The 23,323-nt window shown below is 40.3% G+C and overlaps 1 protein-coding gene across 1 annotated transcript in view; it reads left to right on the top strand.

Annotated features, from left to right (window-relative positions):
- DMAC2 (distal membrane arm assembly component 2) overlaps window positions 1-23,323 on the top strand; it is a 654,694-nt gene that overhangs the window by 31,825 nt on the left and 599,546 nt on the right. The window contains exon 2 of the mRNA XM_044060005.1: window positions 13,073-13,248. Within this exon, the coding sequence (XP_043915940.1) occupies window positions 13,073-13,248 (176 nt within the window). The remainder of the gene's footprint in view (window positions 1-13,072; window positions 13,249-23,323) is intronic.

The following is a 23,323-nucleotide window of genomic DNA, read 5'->3' as shown; positions in this document are numbered from 1 at the left end:
CCCGCCAAATTAATGCAAACATCTACAAGAATTTCCTCCTGAAAATCCTGCAAGACATAACTTGCACATTTCCTCCAATGACCACACCTCATTACAAAGGCAATTGTAATATAGCTTCACTAATGTATACAACTAGATCAGTAACAACAGGTTACTAATAAATACCCCTAAATCTAACCTTATGATTTACACTTCCCATCAAAAACTCATATGGTTTCCCTTTACAAGTTACAAACAAGGATAACATCCCTGGGCATGACTCCTGACTTTTCTCTCACCTTTAAAAAAACAACTGGCTTTCTTAACTTCTCCTCATTTTGGTAAGATTAGCTTTGGATATATACCTGCAATACCCCAATGGATTATTGTTTTTCCATCTCCACAGGTCTTCATAGATTTTCAAGTAAAGGAAGTTATGTTCCTATTGCTGCACCTTTTATTCTGTATCAGAAACCATAGTGAAAGATGTAGTTTGTACGTTACCCTACTCCCATTTCATTTTTGCAACTGGCTAATTAATATAAAACTTAAGTTATTTAGTGTTACTAACATATTTTGTATGCACAAAGTGTATTCTTTCGTTTGGTCTAACAGTCCCAACACTATGTTCCCATTTAGTTTGTTTAGTTTTTCTAAGTTTAGGTTTAGTACTGTATGTATTATTTATCACACTTTATTTAATGTATACAGTCTTAGTATAACCCTTTTTATTGTTGTTGTACTTCTTGAGCACAGTTTTTATTACAACTACTTGACCCAAAGTGGGTATCCTTTAACTCACTTGCTGTATTATTACCAGTCATTATAACACAGGATTTTTACTTTATTTTTTGTAACTAGATTTAATATTTCTACCTGGTTTATTATGTCTAAACAAAATGTTTAACATTAGTTTTTGATACAGTATTGGTGTACCAGGAAACAAACTCTTTCTCAGTTTTTGATCCTTTATTTGAGCCAAAGGCAAATGGAAACTCTTAACCAATAGCCTGTCAAAGTTGCTTATCAAGGATTGAAATAATTTGTTTAGTTGCTGATTTACCATACTTGTAAATAGTTCAGTTGCAACACTAAATTCTGGCACAAGAAACACAAAAATGGAGCATTTCTCCCCGGGCCTCCGCTGAAAACAGGCTCTGTGGAACCTAGTCGGACTTTCCCGGTCAACAGATGATAGATAAATAAATAAATAAAAAAATAAATAAAAAATAAAAAAATGGCACTCTTTCCACAGTGGGTGGATGGAGGACTTCTGAGTACCAATTCCCAGCAGCAGGAAGACATGCTGGCACTAAGCAAACAACACTAGCTTCTAGTAGATGAAACATACAGTGATGCTTTTTCTGTTGGGGAGAGGTGGGGGGAGCTGACTTCTCAGTTCTAATTGTAAGTATCAGGAAGACATAGTGGCACTAAGCAAAACTTCTTCAGCACTACAGCTGCATCCCATCCAATGACACAGCTTGTTACCATTCTTAGGCCATGCATTTTCAATGTTTGAGCTTTGGGAAAACTATACTTGGCAGCAAGAGTTTTTCCATCTTGGGACATCGGCATGAAGGCTTATGCTGAAAATTGCCTGCATTGTCCTCCAGTATAGTCTTTACAAACACAGGATGCCAGATGTGTATAAAACTGAAGAATTGTATATCAAGACACCAGCTTAAGTATAGCAGCTGTTTTGTCTTTTTAACCAAAATAAACAGTGCATTTGTTGTATACAGTCACTCCACAGAATAGCCTGTCTTTCAGTCAACAGTTCACAGCTTTAGGCACCCCAGTTTCACTTCCTATTTTGAACTACAGACTTCACACCGGTCCATCATCACCCCACAGGATTACTGCATCAAAAGCCCTGGCTGGGCTTTCATTCTATTCTCACAAATCAAGTCATGTTTTCTTCTTTCAGCAGTGTTCGTTTTAATGAGGAACCAGAGCTTCTGTCTTACTGTTTGTCAGCCAACTTCTATATAATGTTAAGGACCTGAAAAGATCTGGTTCACTATCTGGCTGACACAAATAGTTGCCTTTTTGTCCAGACATGGAAACATTTATATACATCGCAACATGTAATCAAATGTATATTTTTGCAAATTTCATAATTTTCAAAGAGGTATACCATTTTTGAGGACATTACACATTGCTCTCAACTACATGTTGAACACACACCATACCTCTCAACCTGTTAGAGCAAGAAATCTGGACAAAGCCGTAAATAATGGGGGGGGGGGGGACGACAAAGGCTCAAAAAAATTTTTTTTAAATATTGCTCTTACAAACTTAGAAAGTAGATAGAACAGGTTTTGCAATAGTATGAATTATTTGAAGGGTATGAAGTCTGAAACCCAAACATCTGTCATAATTTTCTGACTTAAATCTTGAATGATTGGCTAGAAAACCACAATTTTTTGAAAAACAGACCAAAAACCACAATTTTATGAAAAACAGACCAAAAACATGAGGCAAAAATCTGGGAACGACAAAGGCTCAAAAACATTTTTTTTTAAATATTGCTCTTACAAACTTAGAAAGTAGATAGAACAGGTTTTGCATTAGTATGAATTATTTGAAGGGTATGAAGTCTGAAACCCAAACATCTGTCATTATTTTCTGACTTTAAATCTTGAATGATTGGCTAGAAAACCATAATTTTATGAAAAACAGACCAAAAACCACAATTTTATGAAAAACAGACCAAAAACATGAGGCAAAAATCTGTATACTTGAGAGGTATCTCCCACACACACGCACACACACACACGCACACACACACGTATATATTCACACGTGTGTGTGTGTATAAAGAGAGACAGGAAAACTTGCAGATTTATTTTTGCGTATCATAAATAGTTTATATAGAACAATAGATGTGTCGTACCTTTAAGAAGCATTTCTAAGACCTGATCATGCAATATAAATAGCAGGCACGTGCTGTCCTCGGTCACGGTGCCATTTTGTGAGTACAGCCAGAGTGTGAACATCTATGCATGAGGCAGCTAGTTTGTATATATGTTTATGTTTGTATATAATAAAGCTGCTTGAGCAGAACCCAGAATGTTTTTCTACTTCATTCTGACTAGACAAGCGACAGTTTTAAGTACTTGTGTATTACTGAAGGATTCTTTACGTGAAATGTACAGTTGTTTCTTTAAATGAGTTTTCAAAACATGCAAAATTTGAATATTGTGCTGTACTCTTTGCTTGTTTTTAAAATGATCACAAGAACAATAAAATTCAACAGTGCAGCCACTGCGGATTAACTCCAACTTGTATCAATGAAAGAACAATTCAGTAAAAAACAAAGTTGAGATGCATGGCGGGAATAAAACTTTTTAATATACGGTTAGCGCTTTCACATCACAGATGCTTCTTCAGACCATAAAACACATTCTAAGTCACTTATATACCCCATAACTACCAATTATACAATCAATCAATATATAAACTAATTAATCCAGTTAATAAAAATACCTTCACACACACTGTGTCACATCCATACTATTAGAAATGTGTGCAATATTTATCAGTAAACACTAAAATTGAGCTAGAAATAGAAGTATGGCATATCATAAACATCTCATTTTTAAATATGGCTTAATTAATGTTCTGTATTCAGTCCTGGTTCCTTCTCAGCCTGCAACTCAATTATCCACCTAAGTAAACGCAACTCAATTCTACTTTTGATATCCCCCAGTCGTAAATCCTGATGGATGCATTCCACTACCTTAAACAAAAAATGATGTGTTGTATCTTTACACATAATATGTTTTGCCAAGGCACTCCTCTCAGATTCTTCATTTTTAATGGCTGCTAAATGTTCTCTGACTCTCTAAGTGAGCGTGTTGTCATCCCCACGTAGAAAGAAGGACAAGCTGAGCAGACTGCCAAGTAAACTAAATTCCTCGTCTTACAGTTTGCTTTCACTTTAAATTCCTTTTCTTTGTCACTGGATGTATAAACACCTTGTCAGTACTTAGCACCCCACAAACACTACACTATCCACACCTATTCAAGCCATACAACGCGTTTCTGACATTTTTGAGCTGACTTCATAACCTCTTAAGATTCTTCTTATTTTTATAACAGAAACTAGGCTTAATACCTACTATCCTAGCTATTTCAGGATCTGATTGTAATATAGACCAATTACTGTAGATAATCTCATGTACCTTCTTTATTCCTCACAATATCAAGCCGAATAGGTACAGCTTCTTTATTATATCTACCCTTACGGTTTTGAAAGGGGCCATGGTCATCTCCAAACATATATGGTCTAGCCCTGTTCCCTCTCAATGACCTAACTTGGTTAAGACCTTCATCTATCTCATCTTCCTTATACTTCCGTTGTAACAACTCTCTATTAAATGTTTCCCATGTCCTCAGCTATTTGGTCTTGGTCCATATCCAACCTGGATATGCTCATGGCCTGCCCTTTTATGTTTTTATAAACACAAGTAGGATGCATGCTATCCCTATTTAGAACATTATTTCTGTGACATTCCTTTTTATACAGTTGTGTAGTAAATACCCCACTAATATCCTTCCGTATAGTAACATCCAAAAACAAAAGTTCTGTAGGGGAAACTAAATGGGTGAACCTTAAAAAAATCGTAGCAGTGTCTAAAAACATGAAAAATTCATCCAGCTCTTCCCTTGTGCCTTTCCAAATAAACATGAGGTCATCTACAAATCTCCTATAAAAAGAAGATATTGCTGACAAACCTCACATGAGACCAGACACAACTCTCTTCCCAGTAGGCAAGAACCATATTGGCGTAGCTATTGGCACAAGGTGTGCCCATAGCTACGCCATATAGTTGGAGAAGGTATTTGTGGTCAAACAAAATTGTTATTTTCAAGTATCAACTTTAATAGCATACACAAAAAAATCTATTTTCTTTCTATCATATGTACTGTGCAAGCCTAAATATGTTTTCACTGCTTCTAACCCATATGTATGGAGTATCACTGTGAATAGTGAATTCATATCCATGGACACAAAAAAAGACTCGCGTAACTGCACATTGAACCATGTACTGTCCGATTTAAATCAATCAGAAGCTGCCTATTGTCTTTTTAATACAAACGGTGAATTGTTTGTAGGCTTTGAATAATAGGAATCCCAGGGTTGATCGTCGTCATCATCATCATCATCATCTTCTTTCGGCAGTTCCCGTTAGGGGTTGCCACAGCGGATCATCTGTTTCCATTTCTTCCTGTCCTCTGCATCATGCTCTTTCATACCAACCACCTGCATGTCCTCTCTCACCACATCCATAAACCTTATCTTAGGCCTTCCTCTTTTCCTCTTACGTGGCAGCTGCATCCTTAGCATCCTTTTCCCAGTATATCCCTCCTCAGCACATGCCCAAACCAACACAATCTCACATCTCTTGCTTTGTCTCCAAACTGTCCAACCTGAGCTGACCCTCTAATATACTGATTCCTAATCCTGTCCATCCTAGTCACACCCAGTGCAAATCTTAACATCTTTAACTCTGCTACATCCAGCTCTGACTCCTGCCTTTTCGTCAATGCCACCGTCTCTAACCCATATAACATAGCTGGTCTCACTACCCTCTTGTAGACCTTCCTTTTCACTCTTACTGGTACCCGTCTGTCACAAATCACTCCTGACACTCCTCTCCACATTGCCTGTACTCTCTTCTTCACCTCTATCCCACACTCACCATTACTCTGAACTGGTGGTCCCAAGTACTTAAACTCATCCACCTTTACCAACTCTACTCCCTGCACCCTCACCATTCTTCTCATTTACACACATATATTCTGTTTAGCCTTGCTGACCTTCATTCCTCTCCTCTCTAAAGCATATCTCCACCTCTCCAGGGTCTCCTCAACCTGGTCCCTACTTTCACTACATATCACAGTGTCATCTGCAAGCTTGAAGCTTCTGGGACTGTATCTGCTTCTAATTCTTTGAAAAATGGTCCCACTGAGGTAGCTGTTAACATCCCTGCAGTTAAAAAGAAGGAATTTTTGCAGAAACCAATACCTCAGCCCCCCCCCCCTTTCCTATTCGCAAAGTGGATTAATCAAGGACAGGATGTTCCAGCAGCAGAAGGAGGAAAAGGAGACTTCCATCACACAAGGAGGAGCCGTGTGGCGAGATCTGAAATGGATGTGGAGCATGTTGACAACATGAACACGTTATTGTTTAATGTTTCCACCAAGAGATTAACGCGGTACCAGGAATCTGTGCTTGAGCGAGGGTTGGCATTTGTACCAGCATCCGACATTGATTTTGTAAGTACTGTCCTGGACATTTAGATTGTTCGCATGCAATGTCATGTTAAAATCACTGTTTGGAAACAACAATAAACCTTTAATTGAGTTTAAAAAAACAAGTCAGTTTATACCCGACCTTAATCCTGTTAGACATTTTTTTGCAATGTATGAGAGTCTCCATTGAAAGGTGCAATGAAACAAAAAATGTTTTTTTAATTTAGATAGAAATTAATATTTGGCATTACCTTAACTGCAAAATGATTTATCCATTACTGTTCGTCCTGCTGATAAAGGAGGGGGGATTGCTGTTTTTGATGCAGTTGATTATGTTAGTTCTATGCTTGCCATGTTGAGTGATGTTAAAGTATATAAACAAGTTAGTTTGGCTGACATTGATTTATGTTGTAGTTGTGTGTATAAGTCACTATATGATTGTTATTTAAGCAACCTGATTCCCAAGTCACTATTTGATTTTTTTTAACTGTCATCAACCCTGTGGTTCCCATTATTCAAGGCCTACCTAAACTGCACAAAAATAGACAACATCCACCTTTTAGACCGACAGTTTCTAGTCAAGGTTGGGTTACATAGTCATTATCCACATATACTGAAAAGAATTTAAGACCAATAATAAACAATTTGCCGTTTCTATTAAAAGATACTAGGCAGCTTCTGATTGATTTAAATCAGACAGTTGTTCTTCTTCTTTCGGCTTTTCCTGGTTAGGGGTCGCCACAGCGGAACTCCGGTCCGCTAATGATTGGCAGTATATTTTTACAGTGCCAAGGTGCCAGTTCGAGGCCCAACCTTCAACAAAGGCACGCCCATTCACGCATGTCTTTTGAATGCCACTCGACCGTGGGAAGGACATATAGACTCTACACAGAAGGCGCTCCAGCCGAAAATCGAACGGGAGAACCTCTTGCTGTGAGGCGACAACACTATTGCTGCACCACCGCAGCTTCCGATTTAAATCGGACAGTACATGGTTCAAATGTGCAGTAACTTGATTGTGTCCATGGATGCGAATTCACTATTCACAGTGATATCCCATACATATGTGTTAGAAGCAGTAAAAACATATTTAGGCTTGCACAGTACATATGATCGAACATAGATTTTTTGTGTATGCTGTTAGAGTTGATATTGGAAAATAAATCTTTTTGTTTGACTACAAATACTGTCTCCAACTATATGGCGTAGCTATAGGCACACCTTGTGCCAATAGGTACGCCAATATGGTTCTTGCCTACTGGGAAGAGAGTTGTCTCATGTGAGGTTTGCCAGCAATATATATTTTTTTATAGGAGATTTGTAGATGACCTCATGTTTATTTGGAAAGGTACAAGGGAAGAGATGGATGAATTTTTCATGTTTTTAGACACTAATATGAATTTTTTTAAGGTTCAACTATTTAGTTTCCCCTACAGAACTTTTGTTTTTGGATGTTACTCTACGGAAGGATATTAGTAGGGTATTTACTACACAATTGTATAAAAAGGAATGTCACAAAAATATAGCATGCATCCCACTTATGTTTATAAAAACATTATAAAATGGCAGGCCATGTGCATATCCAGGTTGGATATGGACCAAGATCAATTTGCTGAGGACATGGAAACATTTAGTAGAGAGTTGTTGCAACGGAAGTATAATGAAGATGAGATAGATGAAGGCCATTGAGAGGGAACAGGGCTAGACCATATATGTTTGGAGATGACCATGGCCCCTTTCAAAACCATAAGGGTAAATACAATAAAGAAGCTGTACCTATTCGGCTTGAGTTTGCGGGGAATATTAAGAAGGTACATGAGATTATTTACAGTAATTGGTCTATATTACAATCTGATCCTGAGATTGCTAGGATAGTAGTTACTAAACCTAGTTTGTTATAAAAATAAGAAGAATCTTAAGAGATTATTATATCAGACCAAAAATGTCAGAAACGTGTATGGCTTGAGTAGATGTGGACAGTGTAGTGTTTGTGAGGTGCTAAGTACTGACAGGGTGTTTAAACATCCAGTGACAAAGAAAAGGTAGGAATTTCAAGTGAAAGCTAATTGTAAGACGAATAATTTAGTTTATTTGGCAGTCTGCTCAGCTTGTCCTTCTTTCTACGTGGGGATGACAACACGCTCACTTAGACGGTCAGAGAACATTTAGCAGCCATTAGAAATAGAGAACCTGAGAGGAGTGCCTTGGCAAAGCATATTATGTGTAAAGATACAACACATCGTTTTTTGTTTAAGGTAGTGGAATGCATCCATCAGGATTTAGGACTGGGGGATATCAAAAGTAGAACTGAGTTGAGTGAACTTAGGTGGATAATTGAGTTGCAGGCTGAGAAGGAACCAGGGTTGAATGACACAATATCAATTAAGCCATATTTGGAAGGGAGATGTTTATGATGTCATATGTTTTATTTCTATTTCTAGCTCAATTTTAGTGTTTACTGATGTATACTGCACACATTTTTAATAGTATGGATGTGACAGTATGTGTGAAGGTATAATTGGAATAATTAGTTTATATATTTATTGATTGATTGTATAATTGGTAGTTAAGGGGTATATAAGTGAGTTAGATAGAATGTGTTTTATAGTCTGAAGAAGTCTGAAGAAGCATCTGTGATGTGAAAGTGCTAACCATATATTAAAAAGTTTTATTCCTGCCATGCATCTACACTTTGTTTTTTACTGAATTTTATAAATTATCACAAAGCCTTTGACACACAAAACTGTAATAAGCACATTAAAATATATTGCATCTTAGGATAAACATCATGTGGAGGCCTGGATGGCAAACTTTGCTAGCTGTGTACTGTGAGCTCTGCACTTGGATCTGCAATTTTTAATGCATTTATCAGTAAGACCACAGAAAAAGTAGTGCTCGTCACCAGCGATTCATAGACAGGGATTGGGATAAAGATAGGCTTGAAAATTCTGAGGCGTGTCTAGCAGTATGACAACTTAAATTGTGTGCCTATAATGAATTAAATAAATTATCTTGGAAAAAGTATTGGTTAAGAAAGGAAAAGGTGAATTAACTTTGGGATAATCAAATGTTTTAAGGATATGTAAAGGTTATGTAAAAAAAAGTGTGGGGCAGCACAAGAATGCTTAGAAGTAGTGCGTCTTGAAGAAAAACTGATTATCATCCTTTACTAAGAATGCATGAGCCCTATCTGTAATAGTATTTTTAGGGTAAAAAGCAGTTTGAAAACAAGAAAGCACATAGAGTTTGAGTAGGCATAGTTAAGGTAAGCCATGCAAAACTTTTAGATCCTTTGATCTGGGGTATGCGTTGTATGTTCAGAGAACAATGTGTGGGACATAAGCAGCAACTCATTCACAGTTTGTGTTTCTGTGCAGCTCTGCATCTTACTTGGGAAAGGATCATTGTAGCAGTAATGGACAAGTAAACATTAGCTGTATTTCCAGCCAGTTTTTCTAAAACACTCTTTCCCAGTGTGAGTCATCTTCAGTGTTTTGAGTATTTTGTAGTGACACAGACCTAGACAGGTTTCTTATATAAATGATATTTGTGGACATCTTCCTCAGTTTTTTCTCACTACTTGAAAACAACCACTGGTTGCCCTTTCCAGTTTAAGATTGAGTCCAGTTTGTCTTCCTCTTTAAATCTGTAAGTACATTTTGTACTTCAGCTGTATAAAGTTTTGTTTCATTTGTAACAGAACATGTTGTCTTCTCTGCCTAAATTGCAAAGTAAGTGCCTTATTGTATGCAAATGGCTCCAAAGGACTCTGTATATCTTTTGTCTGGTGTATTTCCATAGTATCAAAGGATGTGAATAGTGTAAACATTTCATTAAAGCCACAAAACAGCACACACACAAAGTGCTGCTACTTTTCTTTTTTTTTTTCTTTTTTTTAACAGAAAAAAATTTATATAAACATCTTCTAAACGCAAAGTTAAAATGGTGTGGTTTGTATAAAGATCGTAAATTAGATATAAAACAGACTGCATCTAAAAGCACAACTTTTCTCATAAGATCTGTACAGAGGGCTTAATTTTTCAGAGCGACTCCGTGTGTATTACAAAGCTGCTCATAAAACAGGTGCACGCAGTGTTAGCTGCATCTATACCTGTAACAAAAGTCTGAGGCTTACTAGCACAGGTGGAAACTTCATTACTTCCAAGGACTGTATTAAAAATTGGTACACTGTGTGCTATATCCTGGACCAGCCAGTACTTTCTCTTACATGGGAATGGTTGATGATCATACCTTAGGTACCTGTGCCATCATCAGTGTCATGGATTACTGCTGCTTTGTTGAGGGGTTTCTGATTTTTTAACAAGCCACAGTACACATTACTTCACCATCCTCGGTGCTGTGTCTGGAGTACCAGAATAGTTTCACAAATGATCATTTTCATGTGCTTTTAATGCAATTTATAACATTTATGAGGAAAGTGCATGAGATTTTTTATTTAGGCCAGTAAAAAAAAAAAAAAAAATAAAATAAAGGTTAGGTGATCAGGCCTCCATCATGCCAAACACCAGAAATACAACCATTTTAGAAAATAAAAAAAAAAAAAAACAAATGTTTTCCTTTATGAACTGTGGACTTTACCTATGCTAAGCAGAGCTATTGCAAATGTTTAAGCAGAACAATCACCTATCTGATTCCGCTTATGAAAATATTGACACCTAACTCCCAACACCAGAGAAGGCCAAGATATTGATCGCACATGGCACATAAGGACAGACTGAACCTGTACAACATTCTGAATGAAGATTCAGCAACCATAACCTTAAACTCTTTGTAATACTAGAGGAATACTGTGGCACTTTACATCGTCAAGACAGAGAGTTCATAAGGTGTATCATGAAGGTATATGCATCTGCAAACTGTCCAGTAAAACAACCAGTTATATGACAAACACAGCACAGTACCAGGGTTTCAGCCTTAATTGGTTAGTGGAAACCCTTTAAACTAGAGAAATTGGCATCAAAAGCTGAAAAAGAATGGCAGAATGTGAGAAAGGTGCCTTCAATTCTGTGGATGCTTCTGTATGTACTTCAGCTACAGCTAGTAATGTTAGGAGGTAGACACTGTTATGAATACAACCAAACTTCTACACCAAGCTAGTACATTCCTAAATTACTAAAAAGTAGTTGTTTTGTTTGTCCAACCAGTACATGATTTTTTAATAGGGCTAGAGAGTGGATAAAATCAGATATCCTGTTAACGTAGGTTTCACTGAAACACCCTGCAGTGCTTATTATAGCAATAACCCACGCCTGGGTGTGGGTAATGCTAAATTTACCCACGGTTGGCGTGGTTTGGTCCCGAGGGCGAAGCCCGAGGGACCAAACAAAGCCAACCGTGGGTAAATTTAGCATTACCCACACCCAGAAGTGGGTTATTGCTATTATACCATGACATTATTTAAGAAAAGAAACTATTACTTTTCTTAAATAATGGCATAGTATAATGCCTGTTTACTGCCCTTCCGCAGATGTCTGGCATCCGCGGCCTGCGCAGTACATCAGAGCTGTGGGCAAAAGCAACGGAGAAAGCAAGATCTCCGTTGCTTTTTTTTAGTGTCTCGCTATGTTAAATGAGTTTAACATAGCGAGACAGTTTTAAAATAAGCAACGGCTCCGTTGCTTATTTTAAAACTGTCTCGCTATGTTAAACTCATTTAACATAGCGACATTAAAAGCAACGGAGATCTTGCTTTCTCGTTTTTAAACTACTGTCTCGCTATGTTAAATGGGTTTAACATAGCGAGACAGCTTTAAAATAAGCAACGGAATTCTCCGGTGCTTATTTTAAAGCTGTCTCGCATGTTAAACCCATTTAACATAGCGAGACAGTGTTAAACGAAGTTATACTAATGGAAAAAAGTCCGGGCGACCGGACCTTTTTCCATTAGTATAACTCGATTTACAATGGGCACGCTGGCCAATCAGCGTGCACGTTTTGGGGGGGTCATGGTATAATAATTTTTCTGGCATCCAAAGCTCTTTTCCTAGTACAGTAAACTTTCAGTTAACTGGCATCCATGGGGATTGGTAGATGCCGGATAACTGTAGTTTCTGGTTACTATTAAAAATAGGCCTGACTAATACTGTACCCTGTACTATTTGTTTGGTTTGACTTGTTCTTATGTTGGGTGGATAGGAATAAATTCCCTGTCTTCCTTTTTAAAACTCTAAAAACACAAGGTACATTTCTGCCGGGGTGGGGGTGGGGGGTGGGGCAGAAAGTGTAACACCTGAAAATTGTACTGTATTTTTTCGATTGTTTTTTTTTTTTTTTTTTTCCCTTCTGGTTACTTGAGGTTAGAGTTTACTGTATCAGGGTGTTCTTTTACCCCAGAGTGCATTCAGGGTTAGAAAAAAATTAAAAATCAGTAATAAGCAGTTGTGCTGCTGTTAAGTTTGGGTTACATAGAATTTCATGGCAAAATACATTTTTTTTCTTTTCAGTTACTGCCTGCAATGGTCCTTAGAAGGTATCATCAAAAGCATGCTCCCTTTAAACAGGCTTATGTTATTACAGCCTGCACACTTTTTGTTGATGCGTACTTACGCAGGGTGAGAAGTGCTTTTGAAAGAGTGAACAGAAAGACTGCTAAGCTTATGAGCTGAAGTGCATAGGTTAAAAATTAATGATACAGTACCTCCTGTCCTTGAAGATCTGCTGCTATGATGAATACGGTTTCACAACTGTACTTTTCTGAAGGCAGAACTTGGTGGATATGTGCTTAAAACTCTGCTTTGTGTCTGGTTTTCTTTAGTTTTGTTGAATAATGTAAAAGCTGTAATTATAAATATATAATTTCTGAATGCAGGGAAGAAGATGCTGTTTAACATTTGGTCATCGGCTCTACAGTTCGGTAACCAAACCTTCAACAAATGTGTCAAAAGAAGGACTACTTCAGTATCTCTACAACAGATTCTATGATATTGAGACACTTGTAGGATGGAGCAGATCATTGAAGAACTGGAGCCTTCGTAAAAAGAATGCGTATGTATACCTGCAGTATTAATATTATCTTCCCCAGTCGCCTTTCTGTAACTATTGAACAATGTAATGCCTTAATGGTTTTCTCTCATTTAATCTCTTCTGTATCTTTCATCTATGTTAGAAATTTTTAAAAGTGCTGTGGGATAGGGTGGCTTTCAGCTGTTGTATTTTTGCTGCAAGAAAAAGCCTGTGCTTTCAGAGTTTTTGCTCCATGTAATTGCATCCTGGGCATAGCTCTCAACCTCTTAGCACAAAAAAATCTGAAGAAAGCCAAAAATAATGGGAGGACAAAGCCAAAAAATAGGGACAAATTTTAAATATTGCTCTTATAAACTTGGAAAGTTGCTAGAGTAAAAGGTCTTGTGTTACCATGCATTTACTGAAAGATATGAAGTCAGAAACGCAAATGCCTGTCATTTATGTAGTTTATTCATTCCTCACTGATTTGCCAGAAAAATCCAGAAAACCACAAATTTTATGAGGAACAGACCAAAAATATGAGTCACAAGTCTGGACATTCTGCGAAAATCTGGACATTTGAGAGGTATGATCCTGGGGCATACCCTGAATGCAGCCCTTCAGTCGATGGTTGTTTCCTCTCTCAGTCTAGGAAGGAGTGTCTCATGGCTGCTTAGTTGTACACTGCCTGTGACCAAGGTAAAGAGTGGGTGCAGAAGGCCACCCTACCTCTGCAGTAACATGATCCTTCTTTGATTCACCCACCTCATTTAATACACAAGACCTCTCTCTCTTTCCCTTCAGTTGCCAGACTTTACTAGAAGCATGATATTGGACATGCATGCCTACGTACCTACATACCCTCCTGCCTGAGGGATACACTTGCCTTATCAGTCTGCTCCTGTCCCTTGTCATGTATTGCAGTTCCTGAACTGTTATTTAACTCCAGGTTGCCTGCATCAAAGTCAAAGGTTTCATCAGTATATGACTACAGAGCTGATTCAGACTGATGCAGACCATTCTGGATACCCTTTTCCAGACTAAGGTCCTCATTTTGAAGGTTTTCGAAGATCTGGTTGATAAGAAAAAGGATATAGGCTTTGGCATCCATGGAGAATACCTTTGTTGTTCTCCCCAGCTACCTCTTCATTCCCTCAACCAGCTCAGCACTTGTAGGCATTTGTCTTTTACACACAGAGGTGCCCATGCATCAAAGATTTTTGCCTTTTTCTTGACCCCCTCCATGTGAAGACAAATACAGTTGGGAACATTGCAACTGTACTAAATGCAATGCTTCAATGGCTTCCACATCTACAAGTTTCCCCACCTTTGAGTATTGTAACCAGGGGCTGTATTATTCTAAATGTGGTACCTAAGTTTCAGTATCTCGAAGCTTTCACATTCTTCCCCACTAAAAGCTCATTTAGTAGATCAGTTGATCCTCTAGAACTAAGAGTTCCAGCTTCTAATCTTCAGTTCGAGCATAGAAACTGTTCTTCACCTGAAGGAGGTAAAGTACCTTTTTCCTCTGCTTCTTTGTTTCACAGACCTGCAACAGTTTCATAATTTTCTGCTTGGACATCAGATTTATCAAGCTCCATTTCTGTGACTTATCAGGGAGTTGTGACTTTTTTCTACAGGGGATCCAATTTGCATCATTGGACAGTGTTGATCTTTTTAGCACATCATTCTCTGGGAGCTTCATAGAATATAAGAACCAAGTAGTTGGTGCAATTAGTGCTCTGATAAAAACTAAATAACCAACAAAAAGAGCACCAAAGTTGCTAGTCCTCAGTATAAATTTAATGAAAATGAATGTTGTTAAACACTTTCATCAAAAAGTTTGACTTCTTCAGAACAAAGAAACAATCACAAAGCAAGTTTAAATATACAATACCAGTTGACTATTGGTTCAACTCTACCCAATGCTAACAGAGAAAGTTTATAATTCATGAATATTTAACAAGAAAAATACAAAAGGCTTAAAGAAGGGAACAGTTTTTACAAAAGATAAAATCATGTTGTTAGACGATACATTTAAAGAAGAACTTTTAGTATATACAAACGTTTTTATATGCTCTTGACCTGAATTCAGAAAAATACATTCTCTATTATATATAAAACATAAAACTCTTTAAACTAAATACACATACTAAAAATACTTGTAAGTATACAAGCTTCTGCAGCTAAATTCTTTAGGAAAATGTTTGTGTATTGTGTCTTTCGGCTTTTCCCGGTTAGGGGTCGCCACAGTGGAACACTGGTCCGCTAATGATTGGCATTTGATTTTTACCTACTGGCTTGCCAGGCCTGACGCACAACCTTCAAGGAAGGTACGCCCATTCACGCATGTCTCCACGCAGAGGACACTCTAGCTGAGAATCGAACCGGACAGCATCTTGCTGTGAGGCGACAACGCTACCGCAGCACCACCACCGCGGGTTTATATATTCAATGTTATTGAAAATACATAAAAAATGCATAGAAAATGCACAAGAAAAAATGCATGTATAAAAAAGCTTCATAGAATATTCCTGATCACTAATCAGTATACCCAGATCACTTAATACTGCAGGTGACTCTGTGTTCAAATTGTGTAAACTGTGGATCCACATTTCATTACCAGTGAAATTCATTTAGACTGCAGACTCATTTAAAACACATCTAAAACTTCACATTTTAAATCAGCTGCTCCTGTACATCTCTAGGATAAATGCTACTGTTAACTTCATCTTGTCATATTGTCAGACTATTTCTGTTCATTCAGAATTTTGTGCCCCACAACCAGTCTTCACCAATAGTTATAGTTTTACCAGCTCCTCCCAGCCATAAACATTATGAGAGCCATATGTAAATATGTGTGTGTGTGTGTGTGTGTGTATGTGTGTGTGTGTGTGTGTGTGTGTGTGTGTGTGTGTGTGTGTGTGTGTGTGTGTGTGTGTGTGTGTATATATATATATATATATATATATATATATATATATATGTGTGTGTGTATATATATATATATGTATATGTGTGCATAAATATATATATATATATATATATATATATGGTTCACTACTAAATCTCGAATCACAGAATCTCGAGACACTGAATCCCGAAGACCAGAATCTCGAATTTCCGTAATATCGAAATTAAAAACAATATATATAAAGATAAAAAACATTTGGAAAGGTATATGCAGGGGGACAAGCCCCCCTGCACCCCCCCATGCGGGGGCTGTGCCCCCCCATACCCCCTGTGCTTAAATATACCGACTCCAAGATTGCACTACAGTGGAGTGAACGGCAAAATTTCCGTTCCAGTCTGCACGGCACTATTTTGCCCTTCACTCCACTGTGGTGCGATCTCGGAGTTGGTATATTTAAGTTGCAGGGGGTGTGGGGGGTGCAGGGGGGCTTGTCCCCCTGCATATGCTTTAACAATTTTTTTTTTTTTTTATTTCGATATTACAGAATGTTGAGATTCTGGTCTTCAGGATTCAGAGTTTCGAGATTCTGTAATTCGAGATTTAGTAGTGAACCTATATATATAAATATATATATATATATATATATATATATATATATATATATATATATATATATATATATATACTTACATAAAATCAACCTGCTTTATACCCCATCTGTAAAATACAATTTAAAAATTTTCTGTCTTGCTTAATTTCTTCTCTCTCCTTCATTTCTTTGAATTTCTAAACACTAAATGTGAGAGTGTTCAATCTCGCCGTTTGTTCTTACACATGGGTGTCAGAGCCAATCCTCGGCTCCGAGTCGGCCACTTAGCAAGCTTTGCATCCAGAAGAAGATTGAGACCAACCTATCTCCCACAATTCCCTCTGCCTTTACCTCAGATCTAGTTTGCTGCTGCAACTGATCGCATCGTTGAAGAATTCTGAGCCAACTAACAGATAAGATACAGCTTTTTTTCTAATAGGATTTTCTTCTAAATTCTTAGAATTATTGGATTTATTTAGTGTGTGTGTGTGTGTGTGTGTGTGTGTGTGTGTGTGTGTGTGTGTGTGTGTGTGTGTGTGTGTGTGTGTGTGTGTATGTATGGTCTGGTGGTTCCGTCTACTAATTTATAGTGTTTTAAGGCATTTATAATTAGTTTAGGATTCCTAAGGCCAACCCCACCTACTAAATTTCGATTTTTGACTTAGATTTCCTTAATACTACCTAATATCATCGCTTCTCGGCCCTTTGGCTAAGTTCAAGTGTAGTGATTACTTATTTTTTGACTGTGTTTTGACAAAATTTTCGACTCTGATTATGTCAGAAAAGGTTAAGTCAGGCTTTAAAAGATGTCAGTGCGGACAGAAGATGTCTGTCACCGACAACCATAGCTCCTGTGTCTACTGTCTTGGCCCTCTCCATCTTCAGGAGGACTGCTCCATATGTCATTCCTTTAGTGGAAGGGTCATGACAGATAGGCGCAGGAAGCTTATGGACAGAGGTCTTTTAAAGCCTGCCTTCCAGGAGGCTTTAGACAAGTCAGACCAGACTTCTAAATCCTCGAAGGAATCGAGGACTTCGGAGCCCAGGTCATCGGCTCCAAGTACTTCTTTTAAAGTTCGTTCACCAGTTCCACAGACTTCAGGACCGAGTATCGAGCTATTGTCTGTCACCGAACCTTGGGTCTTGGAACCGGTGACAGAGCTTCCACCTCCGGCTCTTTTGAGGTCGGCACCGTCCTCGATTCCTTCGACGCGGTCTTCCAGGACTCTCTCCGACACCGACGTAGATCGTGTGGTGCAGAAGCTGATGGAGAACATGGCCCTTTCCAAACTCATTGCTGTCTCCTCTCAGTTGGTGTCGAGACTCGAAGGCCTTCCCTTGTCTACATCTGATCCTCCTCCGAGACCTACTCAGCCCTCGGAGCTGTGGGACGCTGATCTGCTGATAGTGGAGCCCTTGGTGCCGGAACCGTCCCTTTCTCGGTCGGCACCATTGACCGCGACTCCATCGGAACCACTGCCGGACTCGTGGTGCCGTCGATCTGTCCTTGGTTCCGGGACCGAGAGTCGAACCGATTGTTCGGTGCCGACTCTCCCTCTCAGCGCCTCGGCACGGATCGCTTCGGCTCCGTCCTCGGGGTCGGTGCCCTTGGCTTCCGCGTCGGAGATACCTCCGTGTTCTTCGGAACCGGGGGATTCCTCGGCTCGGGGTCCGGGGGCCTTCGACCTTATGAGGAAGGTATTGTCTTCCCAGACAACTACTTCAGCATAAGCAACTTCTCCCTCCCATAAAGGGCCGTTGTCCTCTTCTGCACCTACGACTACTCCAAAAGCGTCGAGCACCAGTGTCTTAGCCGCCCCCAGAGGGAGCCCCTTCTTCCTCGGAGGCTTCATCGGACCCCCCCCCCGATGACGTCCCGAGGAAAAGATTGTGCAAGAGGAGGCACTTGGATTCTCCGCAAGAGTCCTTAACATCAGACACCGACTTAGATGAGTCCGAAGGGTCCCCAAAATCACCCTCGGAGGATGTCTCCTTTTCTGACATCCTGGAGATCCTAAAACAGAGAGGTGATTGGCAAGCCCTACCCCCTTCTGAGGATGAGTCAGTTTTGCTGAAGGCATTCAGTGCTCGCCCTTCTTCCTCCTGAGTCACTCCGCCCTTCGATGAGTTAATGGATTTAATTGCTCGAAGGGCGTGGGAGACACCTGACACAGTGGAGCCAGTTCCCAGAAAGCCTAATAAATATATAACGGCCCCTCAGGATAAGGCATACCTCACCAAGGGAGTTCCAGTGGACGCTATGGTGGTGGCAGCGGCCACGAAAAAGGAGATGTCCGAATCTTCCTCATCTGTCCATCCTCCTAACAGAGATTCTAGGACCATGGACAGATATGGGAAGCGCATTTTCAGTTCAGCGACTTTTTCCATGCGATCGCTGAACTATTTGACCCATTTCACATGTTTACAGAGGGATCTAGTCAAAGAGTTGGGAGATACCCTCCAGGGTAATACAGATGCTGCTGTCTCGGATAAGGTTACAGCACAGCTCAATACCCTTACATCTATTGTAAACTCGTCCATGAGGCTCATTTCGTATGCAGCCGAAGGGTCGAGTAGGGCTGCGGCTTCAGCGATTGCTCTTCGTAGACAATCCTGGATGCGCCTGTGCTCCTTTGCGGAAGCCTTCAAGTCTTCCTTTACTAACACCCCCTTTGATGGTGCCACTCTCTTTGGCCCCAACGTAAAGGAGACCCTGACCTGGTGTGAGCAAGAGGGAAAGACTCTGTCTGCTGTCGGAGTCCGTTTTTCCACCCCATCCAGACCGTACCCCAAAGGGCAACGAGGTGGGAAAATGTGGTTTTGCAAACCCCAGGGTTCTTTCCCAAGCACACAGGGTGATGCCCCCTCCAGAGGCAGAGGGGGAGGCAGAAGTGGAAGACGCCGCCCTGGCGGCAGAGAGGGTCTGCAAAACCAAGGCGACAGGGATACCATCCCTGGGAAGCCTTTCCAGCACTCCTGAAAGGAGGCCCGACTGTCCTGCTCTGGAGGCATTCGGGGGTCGCTTAGCTTTATACCCTCAGGCCTGGCAAAACCTTACTTCAGACAAATGGGTAAAAAGCATTATTACTAGAGGATACAAAATCCCATTTCTATTTCCCCCATTACCACAGAAGAGATTCCCAGATATTCCGCCCCATCTGCGAGAACCTGCAGCTATAGAAATTTCAAAGCTGCTAGAAAAAAGAGTCATCCAACCAGTCCCGGCGGACCAAAGAGGATCCGGAACTTACTCAAGGTTCTTTTTAGTTCCAAAAAAGACAGGGGACTGGAGGCCAATTCTGGACCTAAGCAATCTCAATACCTATGTGAAAAAAGAAAAGTTCCGGATGGTCACGCTTCAATCAATCCTTCCGTTTTTACAGAAGGACGACTGGATGTGCTCAATAGATCTCAAGGACGCATACTACCACATCAAAATGGCCAGAGCATCCAGAGATCACCTGCGCTTCCGGCTGGGAGCCAGCCACTTTCAGTTTCAGGCCCTGCCCTTTGGTCTAACCTCAGCCCCCAGGGTTTTCACCAAATGCATGGAAGTGGTAGCGTCTCACTTGAGACGCCTAGGATTCCGGGTGTTTCCGTATCTGGACGACTGGCTCCTTACTGCCACCACCGAGCATCGACTGATACAAGCCAGGGACTACACACTCAGCCTTTGTGTTCAGCTAGGGATTTCGATAAATTTCGAAAAATCTGCGTTACAGCCATCGCAGCATATTTCATTTATAGAGGCAGATTTGGATACCCGTTCCTTGCTTCTAAGACTTCCCTCCGCAAGAATAGCTTCCCTACAAGAACACATATCTCTCCTTCTATTGTCCAAGAAATCCCCAGCCAAACTAGTCCTGAAAGTCTTGGGACTCATGTCAGCTTCCCTCATTGCAGTTCCCATGGGAAGACTACACATGAGAGTTCTCCAATGGCTGCTGTTCGCACAATGGTCGTTCCAACAGTTACCGCTAACACATCAGATTCACATCACAAACACCTGCAAAACACACCTGTCTTGGTGGCTACAGAATTGCAATCTCGTCAGCGGCCGGCCATTTGTGTTACCCGCACCAACAGCCACAGTGACCACGGACGCTTCCCTGATAGGGTGGGGGGGCATCTTTCAGGGACAGACAGTCCAAGGCGAATGGACCAATTCAGAGTACAACCTGCACATCAATGTCCTGGAGATGAGGGCAGTGTTTCTAGCGTTGCAACATTTTTCCACCATTCTACCTCTAGGGACTATTGCAGTTCAAACGGACAATATGTCCATAGTTTGGTACATAAACAAACAAGGAGGAACCAAGTCTTATCAATTGTGCAGAGAGGCCATGAGAATTTGGCAATGGGCAGAGTCCACGGGTCGCTTTCTGATAGCAACGTACATTCCGGGGTTATCCAATGTCATAGCAGACAGGTTGAGCAGAGCCATCCTGTTGCCTCACGAGTGGTCCCTCAACCAAACAATAGCGGAAAGGATATTCCGCAAGTGGGGCCAGTATTGCTGCGATCTGTTTGCGTCTCCAATGAACGCCAAATGCAGAAGCTACTTTGCCCTGTTACCCCCTCCAGGGGATGTCCCCAGGGACGCTCTGATTCATGATTGGCCCCCGGGTCTCCTATACGCTTTCCCCCCCGATACCTCTGATAGATTTCTCCAGAAAGCCAAAGACCTGGAAAGGACTATAATTCTCATTGCCCCATTCTGGCCTCGTCAGATTTGGTTCCCCTATCTTCAAGCACACCAAATTCGGGAGCCCTGGATTCTGGACCCGGTGCCAGACCTACTGACTCATTCGTCAGGAGCTCCCCACCCGTCGCTCCTGTCCCTCAGATTAGCAGCTTGGCTGCTCCGCTTCCCTTCTTAGCCAGGTCTGATCTTCTCCCTTAGGCGGTTCAAAACATTCTAGTAGCCGCTCATAAGGCTTCCACTACAAAAATTTACACCAGTAAGTGGAAACGTTTTGTCTACTGGGTGACTGCACAGCATTTAGATCCCTTAGTAGCCCCGCTAAACAAAGTTTTAGAGTTCCTATCCGTACTGTTTCACCAAGGAGCCTCCTCTGCCACCTTGAAGGTTCAGTTGGCTGCTATTTCTAACTTTCATGTAGGAGAAAATGGAGCGCCCATTATGTCTCATAGGCTTTGTAAAGCCTTTTTGAAAGGCTCCTTTCATCTTAGACCACCGATTAGGGTTCCTACACCTCCTTGGAATCTAAACCTCCTTCTCTCCCAACTAATGTTACCACCCTTTGAACCGGCTTCTTCCTGTTCCCTAAAGTTCTTGTCCTGGAAAACTCTCTTCCTAGTAGCTATCACTTCAGCCAGACGAGTATCGGAACTTCAAGCTCTCTCCATTAAACAGCCATATTCAATTTTTCACCTGGACAGGGTATCTTTACGCACCAGCCCTTCCTTCCTCCCTAAGGTTTGTTCAGTTAACAACATTAATCAATCTATTGAGCTTCCCACATTTTTCAAAAATCATACCAATAAGCTGGAGTATATGTTGCACAAATTGGATGTTCATAGACAACTCAGATTCTACCTAGATAGAACCAAAGGTCATAGGAAGGCAGACCAACTATTTGTAGCCTTGGGCATGGCAGTCACTAAGCGTACTCTCTCCAAATGGCTAACTGATTGTATTTCCTTTGTTTATGCTGCTTCTGGTCACAGTTTGCTCACCAAACCAAAAGGACATTCTACTAGATCAGTGTCTACATCCTTGGCTCATGCGGCTCGCCTGCCTTTGGACACTATTTGTGCGACTGCCACTTGGTCTAAACCACATACATTTATCACTCATTATAAAGTGGATAGGATTTCCAGGGACAGAGCAACTTTTGGTTCCACTGTGCTCAGGAACATTCTTCCGTGAGTTTCTCGGGGTCTCGGAGCTAGGGACGCTACCCATGTGTAAGAACAAACGTCGAGATTGAACACACTCACATAAAGAAGTTATGTTCTTACCATAACGTTCCATGTGGAGTGTTCATCTCGCCTTTGTTCTTACATCCCCACCCTCCCACCCTAAGGTCAGGAAGAACGTCTAGTTTAGAAGTCTGGTCTCTTGTTTCCCACATCTGGTCTCTCTGTTGTCCTGCTAATTGAGTTACTTACTCTCTTTTATATATGTATTTATTCCGGGATGCTACATTGTTGTTGCTGGATCTGGTGTAGTTTTGCAAACTAGATCTGAGGTAAAGGCAGAGGGAATTGTGGGAGATAGGTTGGTCTCGAGCTTCTTCTGGATGCAAAGCTTGCTAAGTGGCCAACTCGACACCCATGTGTAAGAACAAAGGCGAGATGAACACTCCACATGGAACGTTATGGTAAGAACATAACTTCTTTTTACATAATCTATTATCTGCTTGACAAACTCATTAATAAATCTCTTCAAATACTCAATGTTTAACATCTGTTACTGCACAAGTATATTTTATACTGTAATAGATTGCCTTTATTTAATATGAATGTTCTCTTAATTAAATGCATGTGCAATTGATAATGTGCATTTCTTAGTGTGTGTTCTTGTATATTATTGAATATTTAAAATGTTTGTTATATTTTATTTTTTTTATTTATGTTATTTTGCTTTT

The sequence above is a fragment of the Protopterus annectens genome, chromosome 1.part0, assembly GCF_019279795.1.
Source record: "Protopterus annectens isolate FY-2018-M chromosome 1.part0, PAN1.0, whole genome shotgun sequence".
Classification (NCBI taxonomy): Eukaryota; Metazoa; Chordata; order Ceratodontiformes; family Protopteridae; genus Protopterus; species Protopterus annectens.
This window is presented reverse-complemented; position numbering and strand designations above follow the sequence as displayed.